This window comes from Phaethon aethereus (genome assembly GCF_964289735.1).
Source record: "Phaethon aethereus genome assembly, chromosome: Z".
In the NCBI taxonomy this organism is placed as follows: Eukaryota; Metazoa; Chordata; class Aves; order Phaethontiformes; family Phaethontidae; genus Phaethon; species Phaethon aethereus.
Window position 1 is genome coordinate 14,517,523 of NC_138577.1, and position 24,664 is coordinate 14,542,186.

At 36.4% G+C, this 24,664-nt stretch overlaps 1 protein-coding gene across 1 annotated transcript in view; it reads left to right on the plus strand.

Moving 5' to 3' along the window:
* SPEF2 (sperm flagellar 2) overlaps positions 1 to 23,398 on the plus strand; it is a gene marked incomplete at both ends in the record, with an annotated part of 64,002 nt that extends 40,604 nt beyond the window's left edge. Inside the window, 11 exons of the mRNA XM_082012873.1 lie at positions 1,136 to 1,275; positions 2,802 to 2,929; positions 3,035 to 3,173; positions 8,277 to 8,414; positions 10,876 to 11,036; positions 11,900 to 12,083; positions 12,873 to 13,038; positions 15,412 to 15,534; positions 19,316 to 19,454; positions 20,774 to 21,003; positions 23,376 to 23,398. Coding sequence (XP_081868999.1) covers positions 1,136 to 1,275; positions 2,802 to 2,929; positions 3,035 to 3,173; positions 8,277 to 8,414; positions 10,876 to 11,036; positions 11,900 to 12,083; positions 12,873 to 13,038; positions 15,412 to 15,534; positions 19,316 to 19,454; positions 20,774 to 21,003; positions 23,376 to 23,398 — 1,571 coding nt within the window. The remainder of the gene's footprint in view (positions 1 to 1,135; positions 1,276 to 2,801; positions 2,930 to 3,034; positions 3,174 to 8,276; positions 8,415 to 10,875; positions 11,037 to 11,899; positions 12,084 to 12,872; positions 13,039 to 15,411; positions 15,535 to 19,315; positions 19,455 to 20,773; positions 21,004 to 23,375) is intronic.
* Between the last annotated feature and the right edge of the window lie 1,266 nt (positions 23,399 to 24,664).

Consider the following 24,664-nt stretch of genomic DNA (forward strand, 5'->3'; position numbering starts at 1 on the left):
TGATCATGCATATTAACTAGTCAGACATCAGTAGCATTCTGGGAGTGATATGGTAAAGCTAAATTCAGATATTCGTTCTCAAAGTATTTAGCAGAAACTGAAGAAGTTGGAACATTTTATGTTCTTTTCATAAACTTAAATCAGGAGAATGATGACAGTCTTTCCATTGAAGCACCCAGCAAGACAGGGTTTTCAGAAGCAGATTTGTCATGTCTAAATCAAACAAAACTCATCTAGTCTTTAAATGTTAAGTTTCTTTCAAATAAAAATTCAAGAATGTTACAATAGTAGTTTAATGCAAGCCTGTTTATTTTATTTCATGTTTTCAAATCCACAGCAAAACTGGCCAGAATTCATGCACATGCTTCTGAGCAGTTAATTTGTGTTAACTTAAAACTCTAGTTGTTACAGGATCTTTCTATAGTCACTGAGGAGATGCTGATATCTTTCCAGAGGCTGTTCAGATCCTTGAGTTGAATAATGCTCTGAAGCTGCTAATGACATCTAGTATTATTGTGCTATAATATAGGTTAACAGGGTTATTTTTTCACTTGTTTGTTTGTCTACTGCATGATCTTTTCTGTCTCTTTTTTCCCATCCATCATCTTTCAAACTTCTCAGCTTCGCCCCGGACTAAGCTGTATTTTCAATATTAGGCCAGATTTAGCTCAATTTATGTTTGTTTCTTCTTCATTGTTTTTCTTGATTCACTCTTCCCCAAGTCTAGCATGGAATCTATAAATGTTTACAATTTCTTTTTAATTAAGCAGGGAGTGCTTGAAATCATGATAGTTATAATGAATCTCAGAATTGTATCAACACCATTTGCCTTGGTTTACCTGGTAAAGAATTTGTTCCATCTGCACACATACTAATTCATTATCTTCCCGTTTCTCTCACAGAGATGGTTTTAGATAAGTAACAGTCCTGCAAAATATAAGCTTAAGTGGGAAGTGGTTTTGTAACTATGGCATCACTAATTTGATTAGTATATTTTGTGATGAACAACACATAAGTAATGAAATAATGAATCTGCTCTGTTATTTTGAACTTGTCAGAGTAGTGTGGGTGTCTAATTCTGTTTATTGATACTTAAAATATATGTGAATGTACTAACTGTATGTTCATATACAAGGGTCCGCTCAAGAAATATCACCAGGAAAAAAGCTTTTACCAGTTACATATCAAGATCTGCTTCCTCCCATTCCTGTGTCACCACCACCAATTGAACCAGGATCAGATGAATGGATTTATGTAGATGAACCGCTTCCCAAGGTACATTCATTCATGATTAAAACTTTTAGATATCAAAGTATATATTTTTCTCAGTATTTTATGCATATTATACCTAAACATTTTGTCTCATTGCATGTTGTTTTCTTCAATATTTTTCAATGAAAGGTACACTAGTACTGTATTATAAATATCTAAAAATACATATAGCAGTTGCTACTAAAATATATACAATAAGACAACACTTTAAAATTTGATCTTTTTTTTTTCCTGAATTCTTCACAATGATGATGAAAAATAGCACATGGATGCCAAAATAATAATACTTTTTAATGTTATGAAGTACTAGCATAGACTAGTTTTAAAAAACTAGTTTTTTTAAAAAAACCCTAGGTCATAAAACTAGGTCAATTTTTTGTCTCTGACAAGGGCCAGTTGCGTATCTCGTAGAAAGAATGTAAGAATGGGGAGAGTATGCACTGATTTCTCCTAGGGTACTTTTTTTCTAACATGTTTTCCCCGAGGACATCTTTGTAGTTTCCAATGATCTGAAATTTAGGGCTTGTCTGGGATGACTTTGTACCTTCATCTTTGTGTTTAGTAGCTCTTAGTAGACTTTTCTTCCGTGATTGTGTCTAGTTGCTTTTTTTGAAGCAATTACTTTTTGATTGGTCTCCATGATATAGCCCGTATAATTATGCTCATTCTGAAAAAGTACTTCTGTCTTGGCTTTAAACCCGTTTGCTTGAGTCATTTGATGACCTCCATTCTTGTATTTTGAGATACAATGAATAATTCTATAATCATCTTCTGAAAGTATTTAAGAAGTGACAAGCATCTATTACATCTTCATTTTGCTCAATGTTGCCTTACTTCTCCAATCCGGTCATAATCTGTTTGTGTCTCCTCATGTGGAGCAGTTCATATGATTCTAGCCCTTCTGTCTAGTTCTACTGTAAACTTTTTGAGATGGGGAAATGGGACTGCATGCAATATTTGAGAGGTAGATTTGAAGGGTGCATAATGATGCTTTGTATTTTGTTCTGTAATTCCTTTCCTAATATTTACCAGTTTTGCCTTCATGATTGCAATTAGCTTGCATATTCTGGGTTTTTTCTGGCCATGGGCTTTATTTTGCTTTGCATGACAGTCAGTCAAATGTCACTTTTGCAACACCAGAGAGTCACCTTAGTTTTTTACCAGGTTGAACAGTTGTGTACCACCAAATTTTGATACTTAAGTTCTCACTTGGTTTCTTCACTTAGTCTATGGGTATATCCAAAACCACAGATATTGGAATATTCTGCTGGAATGTCACATTCATTTTGAGTACTGCCACTTTTTTCCAAATACATGCCCAGGATAAACTATGTGTTGGTACAGTGTCTATAATCAGTTGTAAATTAAAAGAAATACACAGTGAAAAATATCAGTAATATGATTTCATGCAATAATCTTTCTTATATTTGCTAATATAAGAAATGTAAGTGTAAATATAACCCGTTTACAGCTAAATGGCTTATCAAGAAATATAATGATTAATTTTGATGTTTTAAAAAAATTCACAGGAGATACCCAGCTTTTTAGTACCTTACTGGGAAATGGTAGAAAATGCGTATATGAGTACCATCAAAACTATACTTAGATGTCTAAGAGATGAACAGCACTCTGTAATTTATTACTTAGCAGACATTAGGTGAGTAGAAATAGTAGCTTATTATATTAACATTAGTAGTTTTTGTTTTCCCTGTGGCATTCTGTATGTCTTTTAACACCAAATTTTTTTTACTACAATTTACAGAAAAAAATTCCAAGATCATTTGAAGTGTCCAGATCTTAAGCAGGAGTTTGTTTCTCAGTGGCAATCAGATTTTAATTCAGTTGCTGATGACCTGCGAGAAGATGAGGAAACAAAAGCAGAACTACACCAAAGAGTTACTGTAAGTAAATGGCAAAAGTTATAATACACCCTAAAGTATTCTTTCATTGTATACAAGCTCGATGTAACATGGATGATACTATTTTTTTTTTTCTTTTTACCACTCATCTTAAACTGTTTCACTTTCTCTTATACATAAAGTGCTCTTCACAATTATTTCTCTGTTTTTTGGCCATATCTTTCTTATATCATGCTTCTTTTTTTTTTTTAGGTTATACTGCAGTATTCTGACATCTTGTAAAACAAATACTTCTCTGCTTTCTTTTTGTTTAAGTTTTATGGTTTTTCAGAGACTTTACTCACACGTTTGGACATTTATAGAGTCATAGAATTATTTAGGTTGGAAAAGACCTTTAAGATCTTCAAGTCCAACTGCTAACCTAACACTGCCAAGTCCAGCACTAAACCATGTCCCTAAGTGAGTATAGAGAATTTCTTTGAAATGTTTTGACTCAGGTAGATCTTTGCTAGGTCATCCATGTCCTGAGATTTCTTCTTCACAAAAATCCATAAGAGTAAAGGTCCTAAAAAGGACCAGATTTAACATAGACAGGAAGTGGAGCTATCTTTGGATTTATCATACGCCCATTTCAATTTTAGTTGAAAACGTATCAGGGAGTTCTCCCAGAAAAGGGGAAAAAAATGCTGGCAACATTGTTAATTGAAGGGAATGTTGGTGGAATCATGGATAAATTCACTGACATGGAAAAAGCATTGGACATACTTTTCTAAACCATTATTTCAACACAATGAAGTAGAGGACTTGAAAATCATAGAATCATAGCACAGTTTGTATTGGAAGGGACCTTTTAAGGTCATCTTGTCCAACCCCCCTGCAATGAGCAGGGACAGCTTCAACTAGATCAAGTTGCTCAGAGCCCCATCCAACCTGACCTGCAATGTTCCAGGGGTGGGGTATCTGCCTCCTCTCTGGGCAACCTGTGCCAGTATTTCACCACCCTCATTAGGGAACATTTTCTTCCTTAGATCTAGGATAAATCTACTCTCTTTTAGTTTAACCATTACCCCTTGTCCTATCGGAACAGGCCCTGCTAAAAAGTCTGTCCCTATCTTTCTTCTAAGACCCCTTCAAGTACTGGAAGGCAGCCATAAAGTCTCCACAGACCCTTCTCTTCTCCAGGCTCAACAACCCCAACACTCTCAGCCTGTCCTCATAGGAGAGGTGTTCCATCCCTCTGATCATTGTTGTGGCCCCCCTCTGGACCTGCTCCATCAGGTCCATGTCTTTGCTGTGCTGAGGGCTCCAGAGCTGGATGCAGAACTCCAGGTAGGGTCTCACCAGAGCGGAGTAGAGGGGCAGAATCCCCTCCCTCAACCTGCTGGCCACGCTGCTTTGGATGCAGCCCAGCACACGGTTGGCCTTCTGGGCTCTGAGCGCACATTGCTGGCTCATGTCCAGGTTTCCACCCACCAATACATCCAAGTCCTTCTTTGGCAGGGCTGCTCTCAATCTCTTCATCCCCCAGCCTTGTTTTGATAGAGGATGTTACTCCAACCCAGGTGCAGGACCCTGCACTTGGCCTTGTTGAACCTCATGAGGTTCACATGGGCCCATTCACAAGCTTGTCCAGGTCCCTTTGGATAGGATCCCATCCCTTGGGTGTATCAACTGCACCGCTCAGCTCGGTGTTGTCTGCAAGCTTGCTGAGGGTGCACTCAATCCTACTGTCTATGTTGTTGGTGAAAATATTCAAGAGTACTGTTCCCAGTATGGTCCACTGAGGGAAAAAGCTTGTCACCCATGTCCATCTGGACATTGAGCCATTGACCACTACCCTCTGGATGCGACCATACAACCAGTTCCTCATCCACCGAATAGTCACAGAATCACAGAATCACAGAATCACTAGGTTGGAAAGGACCTTTAAGATCATCAAGTCCAACCATTAATCCAGCACCACCATGTCCCCTAAACCATGTCCTGAAGCGCCACATCCACACTTTTTTTGAACACTTTTAGTCCACCCATCATCATCCATATTTTTAATTTCCACCAACTGGAATTATGAAAGCAATGGAATCCCTCTGTCCTGTATTTTAGAAAGCTAAAATTTAAAATATTTCGCCTTTCACTTGCAACAGAAATCCACGTTTGACATTGTCCATTTCAAATTAGGTTAAGAGGAGGTGGTAGTCTTCTATGATGCAGTGAGACTCGGATACTGTGATAAAACTAACCTCAGTAAGTAAGGCAGTTTGGAGGAAATACATGATTTCCAGAATTTCAGTTTCTGAAGGACCCTTTCTAGTCCTTCTGGATCTCAAACCTGTGGGTGAATGTGAAGATGGTACTTTCTCTCCTCTTTTAAGCCTTGCCCATTGTACCTCACTGAATCCGAGAATTCCATCATTCATCCTTCCTTGATGCTAGAAAAGGAAAGAGAGGAAATGAAAAGAGTGATAATCTATGGAATGTTTTTCCTCAAACATTTTCAGCTTGCCCAAACTGCTCAACTCTCAGCTGGACCCTCTCTGAAACACTATCCATACTGAAAGCTGCCAGCTGTGAAATCTGAAAAGCAAATTTCTCTAATATCAACTGGGAAATGTAAAAATACACTCCATTTTGTGACATGTGAAAAATTCCTGAAATGGCTAAAGCCCAAAGGGCAGCGCAGACTTTGACATCCTAAAGATCCAAACTCAGAATCACTGTGGATAAAATACACTTCAGCAGCCCATCTCTGTTACACTGTCTTTCAGCAATTTCTCCAACTTCCTTCTCACTCCATTGCTATCATCGAACATTGTCAGTCACTTGGTCTACTTCTCTTGATCCAGATAGGAGAGAACTTAGCACATACATCCATTTTCTCTTTTTTTCACCAACCTGAGTAGAAGGAAAGAAGATGAGAGAAGCTGTTCTACTTTGAAAAGAGGGAGAGAAAAAGAAGAGACACATAAAATATGCTTTTAGCTTCTCCCAGAGGAAGATACCTCACTGTCTCCCTCTCCAGTTATCTCCACTGCTTACAGTATATCAAAACTGTGACTTGAATAACATGAGGACAAAGAATAACATGCTTCTCCTTAGGTGTCTCAGGAAGGTACTGGAAAGAGCTGTACATCAGTTTGTACAAAACATCAGTTTGTTTTGGTTGTATATTATTGGGTTTATGTGGCAAGGTTTTGGTAGCAGAGGGTCTGCAGAGATGGCTTCTGTGAGAAGTCATCATGGGCTCCCCCTGTGTTGAACAGAGCCACTGTCAGCTGGCTCCAAGAGGGACCTGCTGCTGGCCAAAGCTGAGCCAGTCAGTGATGGTGGTTATGCCTCTGTGATAGCATATTTAAGAAAGAGTGAAAACCGCTGTGTGGCAGCTGTGAGAGAGAAGTGAGAAAATGTGAGAGAAATAACTGCAGTTACTAAGGTCAATGAAGAAGGAGGAAGAGGAAGTAGGTGTTCCAGGTGCCAGAGCAGAGATTTTGTGATAGCCTGTGGAGAAGACCATGGTGACATAGGTTGTTCCACTGCAGTCCATGGAGGACCACAGTGGAGCAGATATCCTCCCTGCAGCCCATGGACAACCTCACATTGGAGCAAGTGTATATGCCCTGAAGGGAGCGGCAGCCTATGGAGATCCCACACCAGAGCAGGCTCCTGGCAGGAACTGTGGCCTGTAGAGCAGAGCCCACACAGGAGGAGGTATTCTGGCAGGGCCTGTGGCCCATGGGGGATCCATGCTGGAGCAGTACAATCCTGAATGAGTACACACATAGAAAAGTCAGGAGTGAAGTTGAACTAGGGAAGAGGAAGGGGTGGTGGAAAGGTGTTTTTAATTTTGTTCTATTTCTCAGCATTCTGCTCTGTTATTAGCTGGCAATAAATTAAATTAATTTCCCCAAGCTAAGTGTTTTGCATGTCATGGTAATAGGTAAGTGATCTCATCATTATCTTGACCCATGAGTTTTTCCATCATATTTTGTCCCCCTGTCCTGTCAGGAGGAGGAGTGATAGAGCAGCTGGGTGGACACCTGGCAGACAGCCAAGGTCAACCCACCACTGCAAAACAGATAAGTTGTATGCTTATATCTTTTTCATTCAGTAGCATGTCCCTACATCCTATCAGATGATAGCCTTCACCTTGGCTACCTTGTATCTATGCCATCACTGGTGTGTTGGGTAGCCCAAGCAGTACTAATTTGTCAGCTTCCCTGTGGCTTTTGTCTGACAGAGGACAAACGGATTTGTCTGAAGTCTTTGGACGTGGGGAGAGAAACAGGATCTGACATACTAGGCTGAGACCAAGGCCCAGTGAATATGGAATCACTTACCACCTGAAGCCTAAGCTCTTCGTTGCAGGTCTGGTAGTCTGGAATACCTTTTTTCTTTATCCCAGAACAGGTCAGGTGGGGTAGAATTGTTTGGAGCCTGAGAGACAGCTCATCTTAGCCTACCTTAGCACTGCATTTAAGAGCGCTCTTCTCTTCCCATCACCTCTTATTACATAGAGGTCTGTCACACTATTTCCATGCAGAGGTCGCAATAGGGAACAGAGGGTTTGCATGCATGTTGTATGCTTGGTATGTCTTCAGTGCTGTCAGTGAGCCACATAGTGCTGCTATTAGATATAGTCACTAGTTGAAGAGTGCTTAGTTATAAAGAACGTTAAAGAAAAATGGCATGGAGGTATCCAAATTGGAAGAATTCTTGACCTCTGGCATAATTTTCTCAGAATTTTTCATATTGAACATCACCTTAGGGTGTTCTTCTTGTAAGTGTATTAGTTAGCAAACCATTCAAGTGGAAAGTTGTTGGTGCAGTTGGGAGCTTAGCTATTCATCTTCTCATGTCTTTGTCTAGCTTCGATAGGTCTTCTCTGCCTGAGGAAAGCAAGACAGCCTACACATTCATGTCATACCTCTGTATTCTTTTCTCTGGCACATTTGTAGAGCTACTTTCTGTCACCTGTCTGTAAGCACATAACTTGTTGACCGGGCTTTGACATTTATAACAAGAAAGAAGAAGCCCCAAATGGGAAGACGCCCTACGCATAGGCAAAAATTATGATTTTTGATAATAAACATAAAAAGGTATTTAAGTTTTCTTTCATATTTGTTTCTCATATTTGATTTTGTGTTTTAGGACTTAAGAGATCTTCTCTGGGATATCTGTGATAACAGAAGGGAAGAAGCAGAGCAGGAACGTACTGATATCATGAATGATGGCTGGTTACCAGATCATAGGGGGATTGCAATGAACCATTTCTTCTCACTTATGCAGGTATGGATCTACTACAGGGTCTACAATGGAAGGGGACAATGAATGAACACTAAGAGGTGTTTTGTATGGTTATCTCCAAATAAGTGAGGGATTGAGAGTTAGATAAACAAATGTTCATGCCTCTTCTGAATTTGTCTAGAAAGTTAAGAGACAAAAAGTAAATGCCATTCCATACATTTAACTGTTTGTCAGGCAAAGAAATTTAAGAAAAACACCATTGTTCTTGTTCAACCTCTAAACTTTCAATCTGTAGTGTATAGTGGTACTTTTTGCAATTTTATCAGTCCAGTGAATCATCTGACTTTTGTAACAGAAATGTTGGAGCTGTTTATCCTCCTGTGGTTATATTGACATTTGCTCTTAATTTGCAAATTACATAATTCACTGCTGTTGTAGACCCACTTGCTGTTAAGGTTGTCCTGTATTTTCCCTATCACAAAATTATTTCAGTTGTAACTTCACCAATGTGGCTTGAAATTTTACCTACAGACTGAAAAAAATAATTGCAAGGAATGTTTCTGAGAATGTGATGCCATTTGCTGCTCTTGAGAAAATCTGTTCAAATATGACCCAGCTTTCACACATTTGACTTTAAAGTTTTCAAGAGACTATCTTCAATTAGTTGGCTCTCCCCTTCCCCACAGTACACCTTTCCTCTCATTCAGCCTGACCATTACTTACTTCAGTTCCTGAAGTGAAGATTTTCCTGTGACTGCTGTTCTAGGTGCATAAATTTGGTTTCAGGCTGGACTGAAATAGACTAGAGCAGGCTAGGCAGGCTTTTTGCTATACTGAGTGACCGCTCTTTGAAAGTTTTGGCAACTTTAAAGACAAAAATGAAAAAAATGCTTTAAACACATGCCATTTGATACTAATTTGGCTGAAAAATCAGGCCTAAGCAGCTTAGGGTGGGCTTCCTGCCCTTTATTCTCTGTGTTATTTTTATATGTTTAATAAACAAGGGAACCAGTGTCTTGTCTCATATGAGTGTTGTGGTAATTTAAGTAAAGTTTGTGAAGTAGTCAGTTGCTATAATAAAGAAATTATTCACTGTTTCAAAGTATCTAAATAATGTCCTAAATAAAGGCTTAAGGCCACTGACTAAAGAGAGAAGTCAAAATATCAAATAACTGCTAACTGAAACACATTCTTCCTGTAACTAGGATATTAATAGGACTGAGTATTTTAAAAATATGTTTCTTAAATTATATGCATAAGGGAACCAAATTAAAGTAATATTGCAAGCTGAAGTATTTTACTTTTCTCCTTTTATATTCATGTATAACTTTGCAATCCTAGTTCTATTCTAGCCAAATTTCATGGACATGTATGATTCAGTCCAGATGAGATTTGCTACGAATCTAATTTGATCTGTCTTGTGTGGATATGCATAATATTATTTTAAAATTAAAAATGCATGTATTAGCCATATATAAGATTTTATTTTCCTAAAGAAAAATGCAAATGAAATAATTTTTACATTCTTCAGTTAGTATATACTCCCCAAAATAAATGAGTTATTAATGCTAAAACTACAGAACTAAAAATATACTAAATATACCTTTATGTTAAGGCTTTGTTTGAGAAGCAGGCAAAAATAGGCTGCTTTGGTCCTGAGCTCTCTGTGAGTTTTTCTGTGGGAACTTACATATATTCCCCAGGTGCCTCTGTTACTGTATAAACACATAGTTTTGTGTAAATGCCGTTTATCAGATTTATTTCCACCTTTCTGTGTACACACTGTTATACTAGAAGATACTTTCTCCTTAACCTATGGATAAGTGCTGGTTTACACCACAAAGGTTTTATCCTTCGTTTTGTGAATGTGGTTTTCTGCATTTTCCCATGAATATTTAGTACTGTTTTGTCGGTTAGAAACTAACGCCACACTGTATCAATAAATCAAAACATGACAGGTGTTAAATGTTTTTTGACTCTTACTTGATTTCTTCCAAGACACTTCACAAAAAAAAGGATCTTCCAGACACTTAGGTGTGTAAAATCTGTTTATTTCTTTGTCCAGAAAAACTGTATGGCTTTTAAAATTTTCTCCATCACTTAACCGTTTTTATTTTATACTATTAAGGATTTTATTTCTTTTGAACAAAAAGATCCCTATAATTTGTTGGTACTAGTATACTTGCTACTATAGAAATACATACACATCAAAATACATTGCCATTAAATTTAATGGAACAAACATTTATTGTAAATAATATTTCCTATTCTAACAACTAAAATTTTTATTAATCCTTAGAAATACCAGTGTGAAGATATTATAGATGCAAGTAGAAGTGTGCATTGAATACACTATAAATTTTCAAACAAATATGGTTATGTTTGCTGCTCTCCTCAAACTGTTAGGATATAGAATTGCTTCTGCTATCATGTATTTAAAAATGTAACAGAAATTTGTACTGTCCTGTTTTGAATTGCAATCTTTGTGTCCTTTCTTCTTGAGGTTGAAGTGGATCGTTTCCAAGATACAAAGAGACTTCTTCATGACTACTACAGGGCAATGGAAGGAAAAATCCCAACAGATGACGGTCAAGATTTTACTAGAATCCCATTGTTAGATATTATTGGTGTAGAGCAGAAAGAAGATCAAAACAAATCAAGAAGGTAGAAATGCATTATTGAATTAAATAAATATCAACAAATACAATGAACTGATAGCTTTGTGGGTGTATATGGAAATATATGTGTGTATATTTCATGGATGGGGAAATAAGAATTTTTAACTAGGGATTATAGTCAAATGATGAATCTTGAAGCATCTTGTAGGTTTAATTTATCCCTAATTTTTTTACTGATTTACCTATATAATTTTCAGTAATGCATCTCTGACTTATAAAACATCTTCAAACATTCCTTTAAAGAAATCTGCTATAGAAATGTTTCCTACTTCCCTCTGTGTTGCTGACAGTTTCCAACACAATCCTCACATAACTTAAGTTACATATTATTATGGAACATTACAGGTTTTAAATTTGCACCAACAAACATAATTAAATGAGTTGTGTAATGACAAATATAAATTGAAGCAGCCTACAAAGATGCACAGAACTGAATGCCATATTAAAAGGTAGGGATACTGTCAAATAATTTCACAATATCAAAAATATTGTCAACAATGACACGTGCTTTTTTAAAATACTTACAGTTCATTTAGAAATGGCACATCAAAGTAATAAGGCTGTGCTTCTAGCCCATGTAGAGTATGGGCTTGCAGATCATGCAACCATTTTGATTTCGTTTTATCCATCTATTATTATTGCTTAGCTTCTGCAGTTAAACTAGACAGTTTTCTTGACATCCACACACTTCATCACTTTTGGTCATAAGGAAAGTTCATCCCTTTTCTGTTGCTATGGCAAACTTTGAAAATAGCATTCTCATTCTGTCAGCATATTCTCCAATATAGTTATAAATTAACACGTTTTATAAAGGGATGTGTGAATTATGCCTTATATTTTATTTTTAAGGATTCCTTTAGTTTCTTGGAAACTGCCTTCACCAGAAATAAATATTACCAAGTCAAAAAGCAAGGGAGCTCTACAGAAGAGTGCTAAGGATGAGAATTCTGAAAATGGAGTGGCCACTTTTGGGAAAGACGAAAAACTTATTACTGATACATGGCAAACAGCAGTAACAGCAGTATCAAATATGGTAAGGAATGTTTTATTTACTTAAACATTTCTGATTGGACAGTCAAAGCCTCCCATTCAGTAGGCAGCCTGAACACACAGCCTTCACACTGTGTATCTCAAGTTCATGCCTCTTGCTCCACCACTGATATTTCCATTGAATATGTTTGTCTTTCTATGAGGAAGATACTGGAATCTGTGTATTATAAACTCTGTACTTGTAATTGACCCTTTCATTCTATTACTGAGACAAATACTTTGAATGTTGTCTGTATATAGGTCTACTTCTTCCATGATATATTTTCCCCTTATCCCTCAATAGAAGTGTGAAAAGAGGGACAAACTTTATCTTGTGATGCAATGTTTGCTCAAACCTTTGACAACTTCAAAAGCTGTGATTACGTTCTTTTTCATATATAGCTAAAAGTCAATTAAATCAGTTAAAGTTTTTCAAATGGTTGGTTTCTAGGTTTGCTTTTTCCCCCCCTTTTGATTATTTTAAATAAGTGAATTTCTGCACCTTTACGTCTTGCTCTGCATTTTGTTTATTCTTACATTTCTCAGGTTTTCCTAGAGTACAGGTAATGGGATTAAAACCAAAATCTCGCTGTCTTGCATTTTTGCTGTAGAATTTTATTTCATGTATTTATATATTTTAATAAAGTATTTTGATATAATTACACAATTATATATATCCTTTGTTTTATTTGTGTGTGTATGTCTCAGCAAGTACTTTCAGTAAGTATAGGCTATTTAAAACCACAGTTGCACAGTGTTGATACTATTTACTCTGTGTGACTATGGTGTCAAGGTAACAGCGGAAATACAGTCTAAAGAAATGGAGGAAGAAAAAGAACATCAGCAGCTAGAACTGAAAGAAGATCTGAAATCTTCACAGACACTGTCAGGCAAAGCTACTGGGAAAGGTGCCAAAGATGCCAAAAAGCTTTCCCCCAAATCAGCTACTAAAAAGAAAGGTATTTGAAATGCAGACTTTGTTTTAGCAATGTTTGAAATTACTGAAATGTAAATACGTCAGTAATACAGAAAAGAGTAAGGCAAGACATTTAATTTGGATTTAATTTATCTTTTGAAATGTCAAATGTGACAAAGCTGGTAGTGATAAAGGAGTGCAGTGGCTTTTGAATGGCAATTGCATTTATTTAATCATATGTGTTGTTATTATTATGTAGGAATCAATATTCTAAATAGAACCTAGAAAGTAAATATTAATTTTTCCCCATGTGCTGTTTTGGAATTGAATAGTTAGCATTAGTTTATCAAAACAAATACATTTTCATTAAATTCTCCCTACTTTCCAGCCAGAAGTCAAAGTATTTCAAATATTAAAATAGAAGTACTGGAATAGAATGGATAAATTATCCAATACTCTGAGTTACTTTGGAATGAATTTATAAGCCATATAGTAGCAAGGATCTATCAACATCCATAATTTTTATATATAACTGTAACATGGTGTAAATAAAGAACATAAAAACTAATGGCATATGCAGTCCTAAAAAAGACTAGAATCCCATTGAGGTGGATCTTACTCACAGGCCTGGCAAGAATCTGTCCAACCAGGTGAGAATACAAAATTTATTTGCAAAATAGAAACAGACCTGAAAACCCCCTATGTCTTTAGCCTAGCAATTCAGGCAGTCTGCTGGAATGCTGGCATGCAATGCTGTTTATACATTTTTTTTCATAAATACTTCCTTGAGCAGGTAACATTTTAAGTAACTTCCACTTCTTTCTGCAAAACATCATAGCTCCAGCAGGAAGCAAGGCTAGTAGCCTAAACCTTTTATCTTTTGTAAAGACATTCTACATAGCAAGAGAGGGGCTTAAGTCCTGTGGGTGTGAGGGTAGCCTGAAATGCAGGTACTCCATTTCCAAGTGAGAAAGCTGTAACTGGACTTATTATGCATAAAGTGGCTGACTTTTTTTCTTTGACAGACATTTTATTTGCACTGTACTCAGTGCTCTCTCTGATTCTGTACTATGATTCTGCTCATAGTACAGTGAACAAGTATAGCCCTGCAAATGCTTAGCCACACCTTTCTTAGCTTAGACACCTAATTTGTGAGCACCAGGGAGTCTTAGGTGTGTGTTTAGCATCTCAATCCAGCCAAGAGAATATGACATTTTCAGATTTCTAGAAAAGCTTTGTGATAAAAAATCAGCAGCTATGACCTATTGTATACTAAGTGGCTAGGTTGAGGTTTGTGACTTGCTTCTTGGAACTAAACTTTTATTCAGACCTGGTTCTAGACAACCTACCTGAAATCACAAAACTATAAAGTGACAGAACTGCAGCTAGAATTCAACTGTATATGCCTTATGGTAGAAGATAAGTATCAACTGATGTATCCATAACTGAAGTATCAACTTAGATTTCATGCCAAATACAGTGCTACTGTAGTGCTCCTGTAATAGAATAATTTCCTAGGAAACAGATATAGCTAGTAACTGGGTGATACAACTTATCACATGTAATTTTATCACTTCTAGATTTGACATTTGCTTTATGTTGACCTTACGTATCATGCAAATGTCATTATTTTTTTCTGTAAAAGCTCTATCTGCTCTTCTTCTATGACAAAACAGTTACAAGTATATTAATATTTTTGAGTAATAGTCAGTGTTGTGTCTGCAGAATTTCATGCAATCTTTAAAAACATGATAAAATACCTTTACAGTGTCTTTCACAGATACTTAAGTTAAAACAAGCTGCAAAGGCAGCTAACAATGGTTTAGAAAGGCATGAAATAACATACATCTCTTTTTTTTTTTCTTCTGACTTGTTATGATTTTTTTAAGTAACATTATTTTCCTTTTCACTGCTTTGATGGTAACCAATGATATTTACTAACATAGCATTTTTACTACAGTTTGCAAACCTGAATTTGCTCCAGAAGGAACAGCTGTCATTCAAAATAAGTTTATTTATGTGCTGGTTGTGGTGCATTGGTAGATTTTAGGATTAAAGAGGATATTTTGACCATCTAGGATTACAATAGAGGCACACTTACTCAGTCATGATTTTCCATTTAGAAATACGCTTTGGGATGAAATTTAACCGATTTTAATAAGCTGGAGTAATTTTATGCAGTGTTAATCTTAGCATGTCTTGCAGATGTAAATCACATTTGAAGAAATATAAATATGTTATGTTGACATAAGACACCTCAGTAAACCACCTTTGTATTTTCAAAAACGGTCACATTAAGTATAATGGAAAGTGCCATTTTTCATTTAAAAAGTGTGCTGTCTTGTGAGTGCCTGCGTACAGTTACACAAACTTACCAGCAAATTATAAAGACTGTGATAGGCCTATTTTCCTGCAGGGCCATCTTCTACTGCATCTGTGGTTGAAGTCAGTCCAGTTCCTATAAACACAGAAGAATTAAAGAAACGAGAACTGACACTTAAAATAAAGCAAGAATATTTCAGTGCCTTAAAACATGAGGGTATGTTACTATTTGGTTACTTATATTGGGGGGTGATTGTTATTCCTAATTTAGGTAGTGAAATAGTCAAAATTAGCCAGAAACTCTAGGGAAAATGCATGTGTGACTAAGAAAAAGAAGGGGAGAAAAAAAAGTGTCCGGAGAAATCAGGAATTTTTTTAGGGTGGTAGTCACCAGTAATTTTGAGGTAAATATATTTAAAATAGAAATGTGTTTTTCATTTTTCTTTTTATTCTCTTCTGTTTCATTGGTTCTGTGATTTCTGTGATTGGTTCTGTGAATCATTCTGTGATTTAATTTAATTTCATTTTCCATGACTAAGCAAGTATTCATCAGGAGAGAATATTTCACATAGGTGGTTAGCTACTTTTCAGTATTCAATTGAATTGAATTCAGTATTTGAAATGTTTTGATCTGTGAAAGATTTTGTTGGAAATTATATATTCCATTGATGCTCTTCTCTCTGATTCCTTCTTCCTCAAGCCACATGGGATTCAAGCAGCAAGACACAGAGTTTGTTTGTTCTTCCAAATTTCTTTCCAGATAGACCCTTCCAAAAATGATATGTTGTTCAGTTGTTCTGTCTCTTTGTCTGTCTTACCCAATAACTTCCAAGCCAACTGGTTAATTTCAGCCAAAAGTAGATGCCTGAAAAACAGAAGTCCCAAACTGAAAAAAGCTTAAAATTTTCTTTTGAAGATGGGTTTAGAATAGAAGAAAAAGACCTCTTTCTCACTAAAGGGAAAGTAGAACCTAGCTGTTAGAGATTCTGTTTAGCAACAGTTGGCAAGCCCATCATCATGTATGTTACCTCCTTGGCAGGCTAACTTTTGCATAGTATTTATTATGAAATGTAGAGGGCAAACAGCAGTTAATGAATGAAACCCAAACTCATAAGGCTTCATTAGGTCCACATCAGACGAAATGCTTGTACACCTCACACTTTCAACACGGTTTAATCCAAAAGCAATTTAGGAATAAATATTCTCAGTTTTTAGATAATGAGAGGAATGGTAGCAACTTTGAAGATCTTAATAGTATGAAGACAAATTTTAGTGATTCCTTGACAAGTTTTGTTTTCTTGAGGTTGCTTCATTTTCATCTTATATTTAACAAAAAAGCCAAGATTTAGAATCATAGGATCATAGAATCATTAAGGTTGGAAAAGACCTCTAAGATCATCAAGTCCAACCGTCATCCCAACACCACCATGTCCACTAAACCATGTCCTGAAGTGCCATGTCTACAGATTTTTTGAACACCTCCAGTGATGGTGACTCCACCACTTCCCTGGGCAAGGGGTCCTCCTCTGGTCCAACAGGTCCATGTCTTTTTTATGTTAGGGGCTCCAGAGCTGAACCACAGTACTCCAAGTGGGGTCTCAACCAGAGCAGAGTAGAGGGGCAAAATCACCTCTCTTGACTTCCTGGTTACACTTCTTTGGATGCAGCCCAGGATACAGTTGGCTTTCTGGGCTGCAAGCATACATTGCCGGGTCATGTGGAGCTTCTCATCAACCAATACCCCCAAGTCCTTCTCCTCAGGGATGCTATGAATCCATTCGCTGGCCAGCCTGCATGTGTGCTTGAGATTGCCTTGACCCATGTGCAGGACCCTGCACTTGGCCTTGTTGAACTTCATGAGGTTTGCATGGGCCCACTTCTCAACCTTGTCAAGGTCCCTCTGGATGGCATCCCTTCCCTCCAGATGTCGACTGCACCACACAGCTTGATGTCGTCAGCAAACTTACTGAGGGTGCATTCAATCACAGTTCATAGAAGAAGAATTTGGGTTGGAAGGGACCTTTAAAGGCCATCTAGTCCAACCACCCTGCAGTGAGCAGGGACATCTTCTAACTAGATCAGGTTGCTCAGAGCCCCATCCAACCTAACCTTCAATGTTTCCAGGGATGGGGCATCTACACCTCTCTGGGCAACCTGTGCCAGTGTTTCACCACTCTCATTGTGAAAAATTTCTTCCTTAGATCTAGTCTGAATCTGCCCTGTGCCAGTGTTTCACCACTCTCATTGTGAAAAATGTCTTCCTTAGATCTAGTCTGAATCTGCCCTCTTTTAGTTTAAAACCATTATCCCTTGCTAAAAAGCCTGTCTCCATCTTTCTTAGAAGCCCTCTTCAAATACTGAAAGACTGCAATAGGGTCTTCCCAGAGCCTTCTCTTCTCCAGGATGAACACAGAATCACATCCTGCTGTCCATGTTGCTGACAAAGATGTTGAACTATGCCATCCCCAATACTGACTGCTGAGGAACACCATTCATCACCAGTCTCCACTTGGACATCGAGCCATTCACCACAATTCTTTGAGTGCAATCATCCAGCCAATTCCTTATCCACCAAGTGGTCCATCCCTCAAATCCCATGTCTCACCAATTTAGAGACAAGGATGTCATGCAAGGGCAGTGTCAGATGCTTTGCACAATTTGAGGTAGATGACATCAGCCTCTCTTCCCTTATCCACCCATGCTGTAACTCCGTTGTAGAAGGCCACCAGATTTGTCAGGCACAATTTGCCCATAGTGAAGCCATGTTGGCTGTCACCAATCACCTCCTTATTTTCAGTGTGCCTTAGCATAGTTTCCAGGAGGATCTGCTCCATGATCTTGCCAGACACAGAGGTGAATCTGACTGGAAATAACATTAAAAGAACAGGCCATATATTTTTCAGGGTCCATCTTTCTACGATTGTTGCCCAAAGAAAGTTTCAGCCCCAAACCTAGGTATTTTGGAAACTTTGTAGCTTACAGAGTAAGGATTATAATGATTTTACAGTCTTTAACTTTGAAGTCACTGAACCAATTACTATATAATATTAATTGTTTAAAAGATTATGCAGTACAGAAGGTAAAATATGAACAAAAATTAAGTTAAATTCTGACTTTGCCTTCAGGATTGGAAATAATCTCTTGCTACTGGTCCTCTTTTGTTGCTCTTCTTTTGGAAGGCTTTGAATGTCTTTCAGTGCCTGTTCCATGTGTCTCTCAATACAGGACCGTAGTTGTCTTTTCATCCAGTTGGGATCCTTTTCACTTTGGACATTGCTGACTTGTTCCCATTTCTTGTCCTTTTAGCTCCTTTTTAAAGTATTAATGTCTCAATGAGAGACTGGGGTTTTTTTCCTCAGTTCTTTGCATTTGGAAAACTAATAATGAAATTCTCAATGTTTTTAAAAGTTTCATGTAACTACACTATGCATAATTTTGGTAGAGGTGTGACTAACCAACACTTAGTGCTCACTAACCAAACTCTTTTCTAATGCAACCTGAGTTTTGGGTATAAAATAGTCACATGTAGGAAGCTTGGAGTAAATCCTGTGAGGTTAATTTTAAAGGGCTGGAGGTTAGAAATAGAAAAACAAACTTTTATTGTCATTAACATGTATAATGATTTAGATGTGTTTTCTTTAAAATTTATCTACACCAGGGTACTCATACTTGCATCATTAACTTCTGTGTCTGTTGCTGTATAGTGTTAATTTAGTTCAATGTCACTGTCTACTTAAACATCCCCTGCACCTCTATATTAGTTTTATTAAGATATTTGTTACCTTGTAAATTCTGATGCTTATAGAAGACACACTTTTGTAAAAACCATGGTGCAATAGGGGTGATTCTGAAAAATAATTTGTTCAAGAATATAAGAAATTAAATAAACATTTTACTGCATAAAAACAGGTTAACATGTTAAAATTCAGGTGCTTAGGACTGAGAATTTTCCTCAAATTTTATAAGTATTGATTATTATGACATTACTTTTTAAACAGAGATAGCCACAATATCTCGACTAGAACTTATAAGAGAAAAAGCTTTAGCATTTGTTCAAGAGTTAACAATGAAAGCAGAAGAGGCTTATAAAGATATGGAAAAGTGGTTTGGATCCAGGTTCTTGGCAGAAATGTCCAGGTAATGTATATCTAATTTTAAACAGGAACCTTTTTTTTCAAACTAGACTATGCTAGTAAAGATAGTTGTTTATATAGAAACAAATAATTTGAAAAAAATATGTAGAAAATAATAATTTAATTTCATAAACTGGAATTTAATTTTATCTTAAATACATGAATGGTAATACCTAATTTCTTTCATGATTAGAAGGTCCTGCTGGCAGCAGCAGTAGAGGTAATTATCAGTTCTGCTGTTTTTCTAGATTACAGGTTTAGCAGATTTACGAGCATCAGCAGACAAACAGTTATGCCATTTAGTAGAAACCTCTATATCATTTCAGTGGCTTCTGTCACTTTGGATTGTGGGTTTATTTTCTTTCCTGTACTTTACACATGCCAGAAAATTCCACCTGCTGTTCTTACATGTATAACATGTATAACATTTCTCAAAATTATTTCAAGGTCCATTAAAAAAAAGGTTCTTTGCAGTTTTTCTGTCCTAGTAAATAAAATGTGCTTGGGACCACTCTGACACTTAGGCCTTCTGGGATCGAATGGCCTATGTTCATACCATTAGATTTTTACTCTCCAAAACAGAGGGGTCACATTGCTTTTGGAAAATGTTTCTGGCCCATTCTAACTTTTGAAGCATACCTGGACAGTGCTAGTTGATCCATGTCAGGGCAAGCCCAAGACAAGAGACATGAATTTAGGCTCTAACACCCAATAACTCAAAGAGGCTGAGCTTCTGCCTTTCAAAAAGTTTTATTTGCTTTCCTGACAACAAGCACTACCAAAGACACAATATTTACAGAACATCATGTCCTTTGACCTGACACCCCAGGCGAAACCTATGACTAGTTGAATGTTATAGACAGCTGACATCTTTCCCTGTATGAATTGTACTCATTACACTTGAAACAGGCTTTCAAATGCCCCTCCACACTGTTAGTCTAGAAAGTGCTTTGTAGATCTAGGATATAGGGGCAGAGCAAAAGACAAGGCATTGAAGTAGGCTAAAGGATGATTAGAGATGGAACATGTATGCTCCACCCCTATAAAATTTATGGAATAAAGAAAGTCTCATCCTTTCATATTTTTCCATCAGGCCTCTTCTGTGGCTTATATATAAATTTCTTACCATAGTCAAAAGATTTCTTGCTGCCTGAGGAGGAGTACGCTTCCTAATGATTTTGCTGAGTACATAATTCACATAAAGGATTTGTAATTTTTACCTCAGGAAAGCTCTCAAAGTGTGAACACATTGAAATTTGAACCTAAGTTATTAACATGGTATATTCAAAGTTCTCACTGTTTTCTGCATTTACACTTTCACAGTGTTGAAAAGCTGATTGAGGTTGCACGACATCATATCGAGAGTTCTAGCAAAATCCAATACGAAATTACTTTAGAAGAAACAGATTTCTTCATCAGCAGTGATGTAAAAGTGATTCCTGACCCTGTTCCTTCACCACATGTTCCACTCCTAGAGACCTCAGGAAGTGGTACTCTAACTATTTCACAACTTACTACACTTCATAAGCAGTTTTTACAGGTGGCACCTAAAGGTAAGAAAAATTTTTTGGTTTCACTCCTGAAGGACTGTTAGTTACATACTTAAAATTTAAAGTAACTGCTGGGAACTACTAAACATTAGTTACCTGTATTGTTAAAGATCATACTACAGTTAAAGATCCTGCTACATATGAAACTAAAGTCATAGTGCAGAATATAAAAAATGTGAAATACCAGACCACTTGAAAGCCTTTAATGTCTTTGCTATGGGCTTTATATGTTCAAGACCACATACTTAATATTGCTCTAACAAGTGTCTCTGTAATATGTTTTTAGGAGTGACACATATCATGCTTACTTTGCTTAAAGGTGCAAATCTTTAACTTGTTCACGAATTCATAGTTCAGTGAACACTGAAGCCATGTTATTTTAAAACACATTATTATGGAAATCAGTATTTCAATGAAACTATTGTATAGGGACTATTATAACTATTAACCATTATATTCTTCAAGTCAATGTGTGCCATTTGCATTGGGTGATTTGGAAGTGTTAACTCAGATATGTATTTTTTTCCCTTTGTTACGTGCATTTATTGCATGCCTACCCTCTAATTATGGGAAGCTTAGGCTTAGGATTCTTGAAAAGACTTTCTTGCAAAACTTCCTACTGCTTTATAAATGTTACAAAATTGTTTAGGTAAGGCAGTTTTAAACTGAGATGTAAAGCAGTTAAACACATATTTTCTGAGTTTCATTGCTACCAGTGTTCCATATTATAATTATAATTTTAGTATGATTGCCACTAAGATAGCGAAATAAAATGTGTAAACGTGTACTTACAATTTTGGATCCAACTCTTCCAATGTAGTAAAGCTACAAAGGGACAATGAAGTTGAATTTAATTCTTTATTCAGAAATGCTTGTCATGTGTATTTATGGAGAAATTCCAACTACCTTTTGAGCATGAACCCACTTTAGGCCGAAAGATGTTTACAGTTTTCCTTTAGAGAGATGCATATCATCTTATCTATACTGTAGGAGCTTGGATGTTTGTGTAAGCATTCCTAACTATTTCTATAGAGATTAATTTAGCAGATAATATTGCATATATAATGCCATGTGAAATTAAAAATCTGTACATTTGTAACCTTTAGATAGTGCCGTAGAGGTGAAACACAGATACCAGTTTGACTGGTCATTCCACTTAAAAGGTTTTCTTTTGTTTTTAAATAATTTATTCATTAAGATATTTAAAATTAACAAATTTTGTCTAATACAGACTCTATTATTATTGACATGTTTAAGACAGAACTATTTTCCTTGTACATTTGTAATAATTAGCAAGAACACAAATTAAATATTTATCTTTCTACAGCATTGTCCTTTATATAATATATATGATATTCTCTAAAATGACCCAGGATGACTTGTACAGCTCTCCAAAAAAGTAAGTACCTTGACAGGTACTCATCACCAGACAGTAAGAGAATGCCATTGCGTGTTCTCTGGGACAATGGTAAAGAATTATTGTTTAAAGTAAGGTCACAAAAAACATGCATCAACATTCTTCTACTGTCTGATGATGATTAAGTAAAGATATTTACCTTTTTGGATAGCTGAATTAGGATGGGAACCACAAGCTTGCAAATCATCTTTAAAATATTTCCTCCCATTCTCTTACACACTTTAAGACTGCATAAATCACATCCCAGATTTCCTAAGGCAGTCATTAACCTTCCACAGGAAGAGTTAAATCCTTCCTCTTCTAAAACATCAGGAAAATTTTTCACATCCTTCTGTCTCCCCTTGCTCAGCAGAAAATATATGCCTCCTTAGTAATTAGTCTCTTACTGAACAAAAGAGGGAAAAACACTAATGCACCCAGCACACTGGAAGCGTTGGACAGTAGCTCTGAAGGAGATACACAGCTAACACTAATCCCTGTCTTGGAGAACCTCTAAGCAGATGTACATTTGCTGCCAAACATCTTAGTCTTCTAATTCTTACTAACTGGAGCAGTCATCTGAACATTCATAAGAGGAATCCACACAAATGAGCACACAAGGCATAGACTATAGGACAAGTCTAAACAGAATAAAGCTACCAATCTTCTGTACTACTTAGAAAAATTCCTAAAGTTGTTCTGAAAATGGAATATTAGGGTTATTTTCTATAGCATTATAGAGATTACATGAAGAAGAATTTTACCTAGAAATCCAAACAGAGAGTAGCAAAGGAGAAATTATTGTGCTGGAAGAAATAAACACGTAAACGGTTTTCTCACAGGATATTTGGTAAATATCAAAAGGATGTCTTTTCTAGATATGTTTAACAATTGCCAAAATGAAAGCAAATAGTGGGAGTGCCAATATACGTAAAAATTGTCATATTTACAAAAGAAATCTTATAAAAATTGTAAACAGTTTTGTGTTTCCTAGGAATTTAAAGTAATAAAGAACTGCCAATTCGTCACAGACAACTTTGTTCTATCCTGCACACTTGGTTCTTCATGGAAGCATGTTACTCACCATTCTAAGAACCGATGGACAAAAAATACAGCCTATGCTGGACCTCCCTACCTGTTGACGCAGTCTTTCATTCAATAAGGAAATACTTAAATTATTATTTTTTTATTATTCCAAGTGCCATTGCCCAAACTCAAGCTGTCTCTGCAGTATTTGTTAATTTCACTAACTTCTTTGATCAATTTCGTAACAGTGCTTTAATATATTGCCTCAGGAACATGCTGCTTTTTTATAGGGAGAACTGTGGCAGATCTTAAATGGAGCTACTAACACTCTTTTTCTTTTCTCTTCTACAGTCTCTTTGAATGTGTTCTGTTCTTATCAACAAAAAGATTAGATCTCATTCCCTTTGATTCCCTTTAGTACTATGTTCTTCCTGAATGACCACATCTGTTATCAATTCAATTAGCACACATCTGGAATGTCTCAGTTTTCTTCTAAAGGTGCTTCAGAGAACGCAATTTTGGTACAAAACAGATAAAATAGATTCTATCCCAGACCTCTGTTTTCCATCTTACAACTGAATTACAAAAGGACATTTTAAATCTTATTCATTTTTTCACAGTCATGATCCTCATGAGCCATTCCAGTTTGAATTACAGAACTGATTATTCATCCTAAGTAAGCTTCGGTCAGCTTTAAAAAACTTCCATATCCAATATCCAAAAAATGTTTAAAATGCTTATTTATAAAACTCTAGAATAGTCTGCTAAGATGTGAACCAATAAAACATAGAGGGCAGCCTATGACCAAATTTTATTTGTATTTCTTTTCAAATTGTAGACTTCTAAATTGAGTTTTACTGTGTTGGTAGATTTGGAACAGATAGGCAATATTAAAGTGTCAGCTGAAATTCTACCTTTTTAATAGAATGTTTTGTTGAGTGGAACAGTCTGAATTATATACTGAGCCTGAATAATGTCTATAGATTATGCTTTCTCTTCCCAAGCACTTGTGTAGAAACAATTCAAGAGCTTACAATAATAATCCTCATGATGTGACTTTGATGTGAACAGAGAGTGAAGTCCATACGTGAGCACAGAAATAAGTTCATCATCTCTAACTGGTCTTTTCTAAGACTATATTTCTTTGCAATGTGCTTTTTTCAAAACTTGAAAATAAGAAAGGTTGAGTTTGTAGACAGAAGAGGTATATTTACTAGACAAATGATATAGATAGAAAATGCC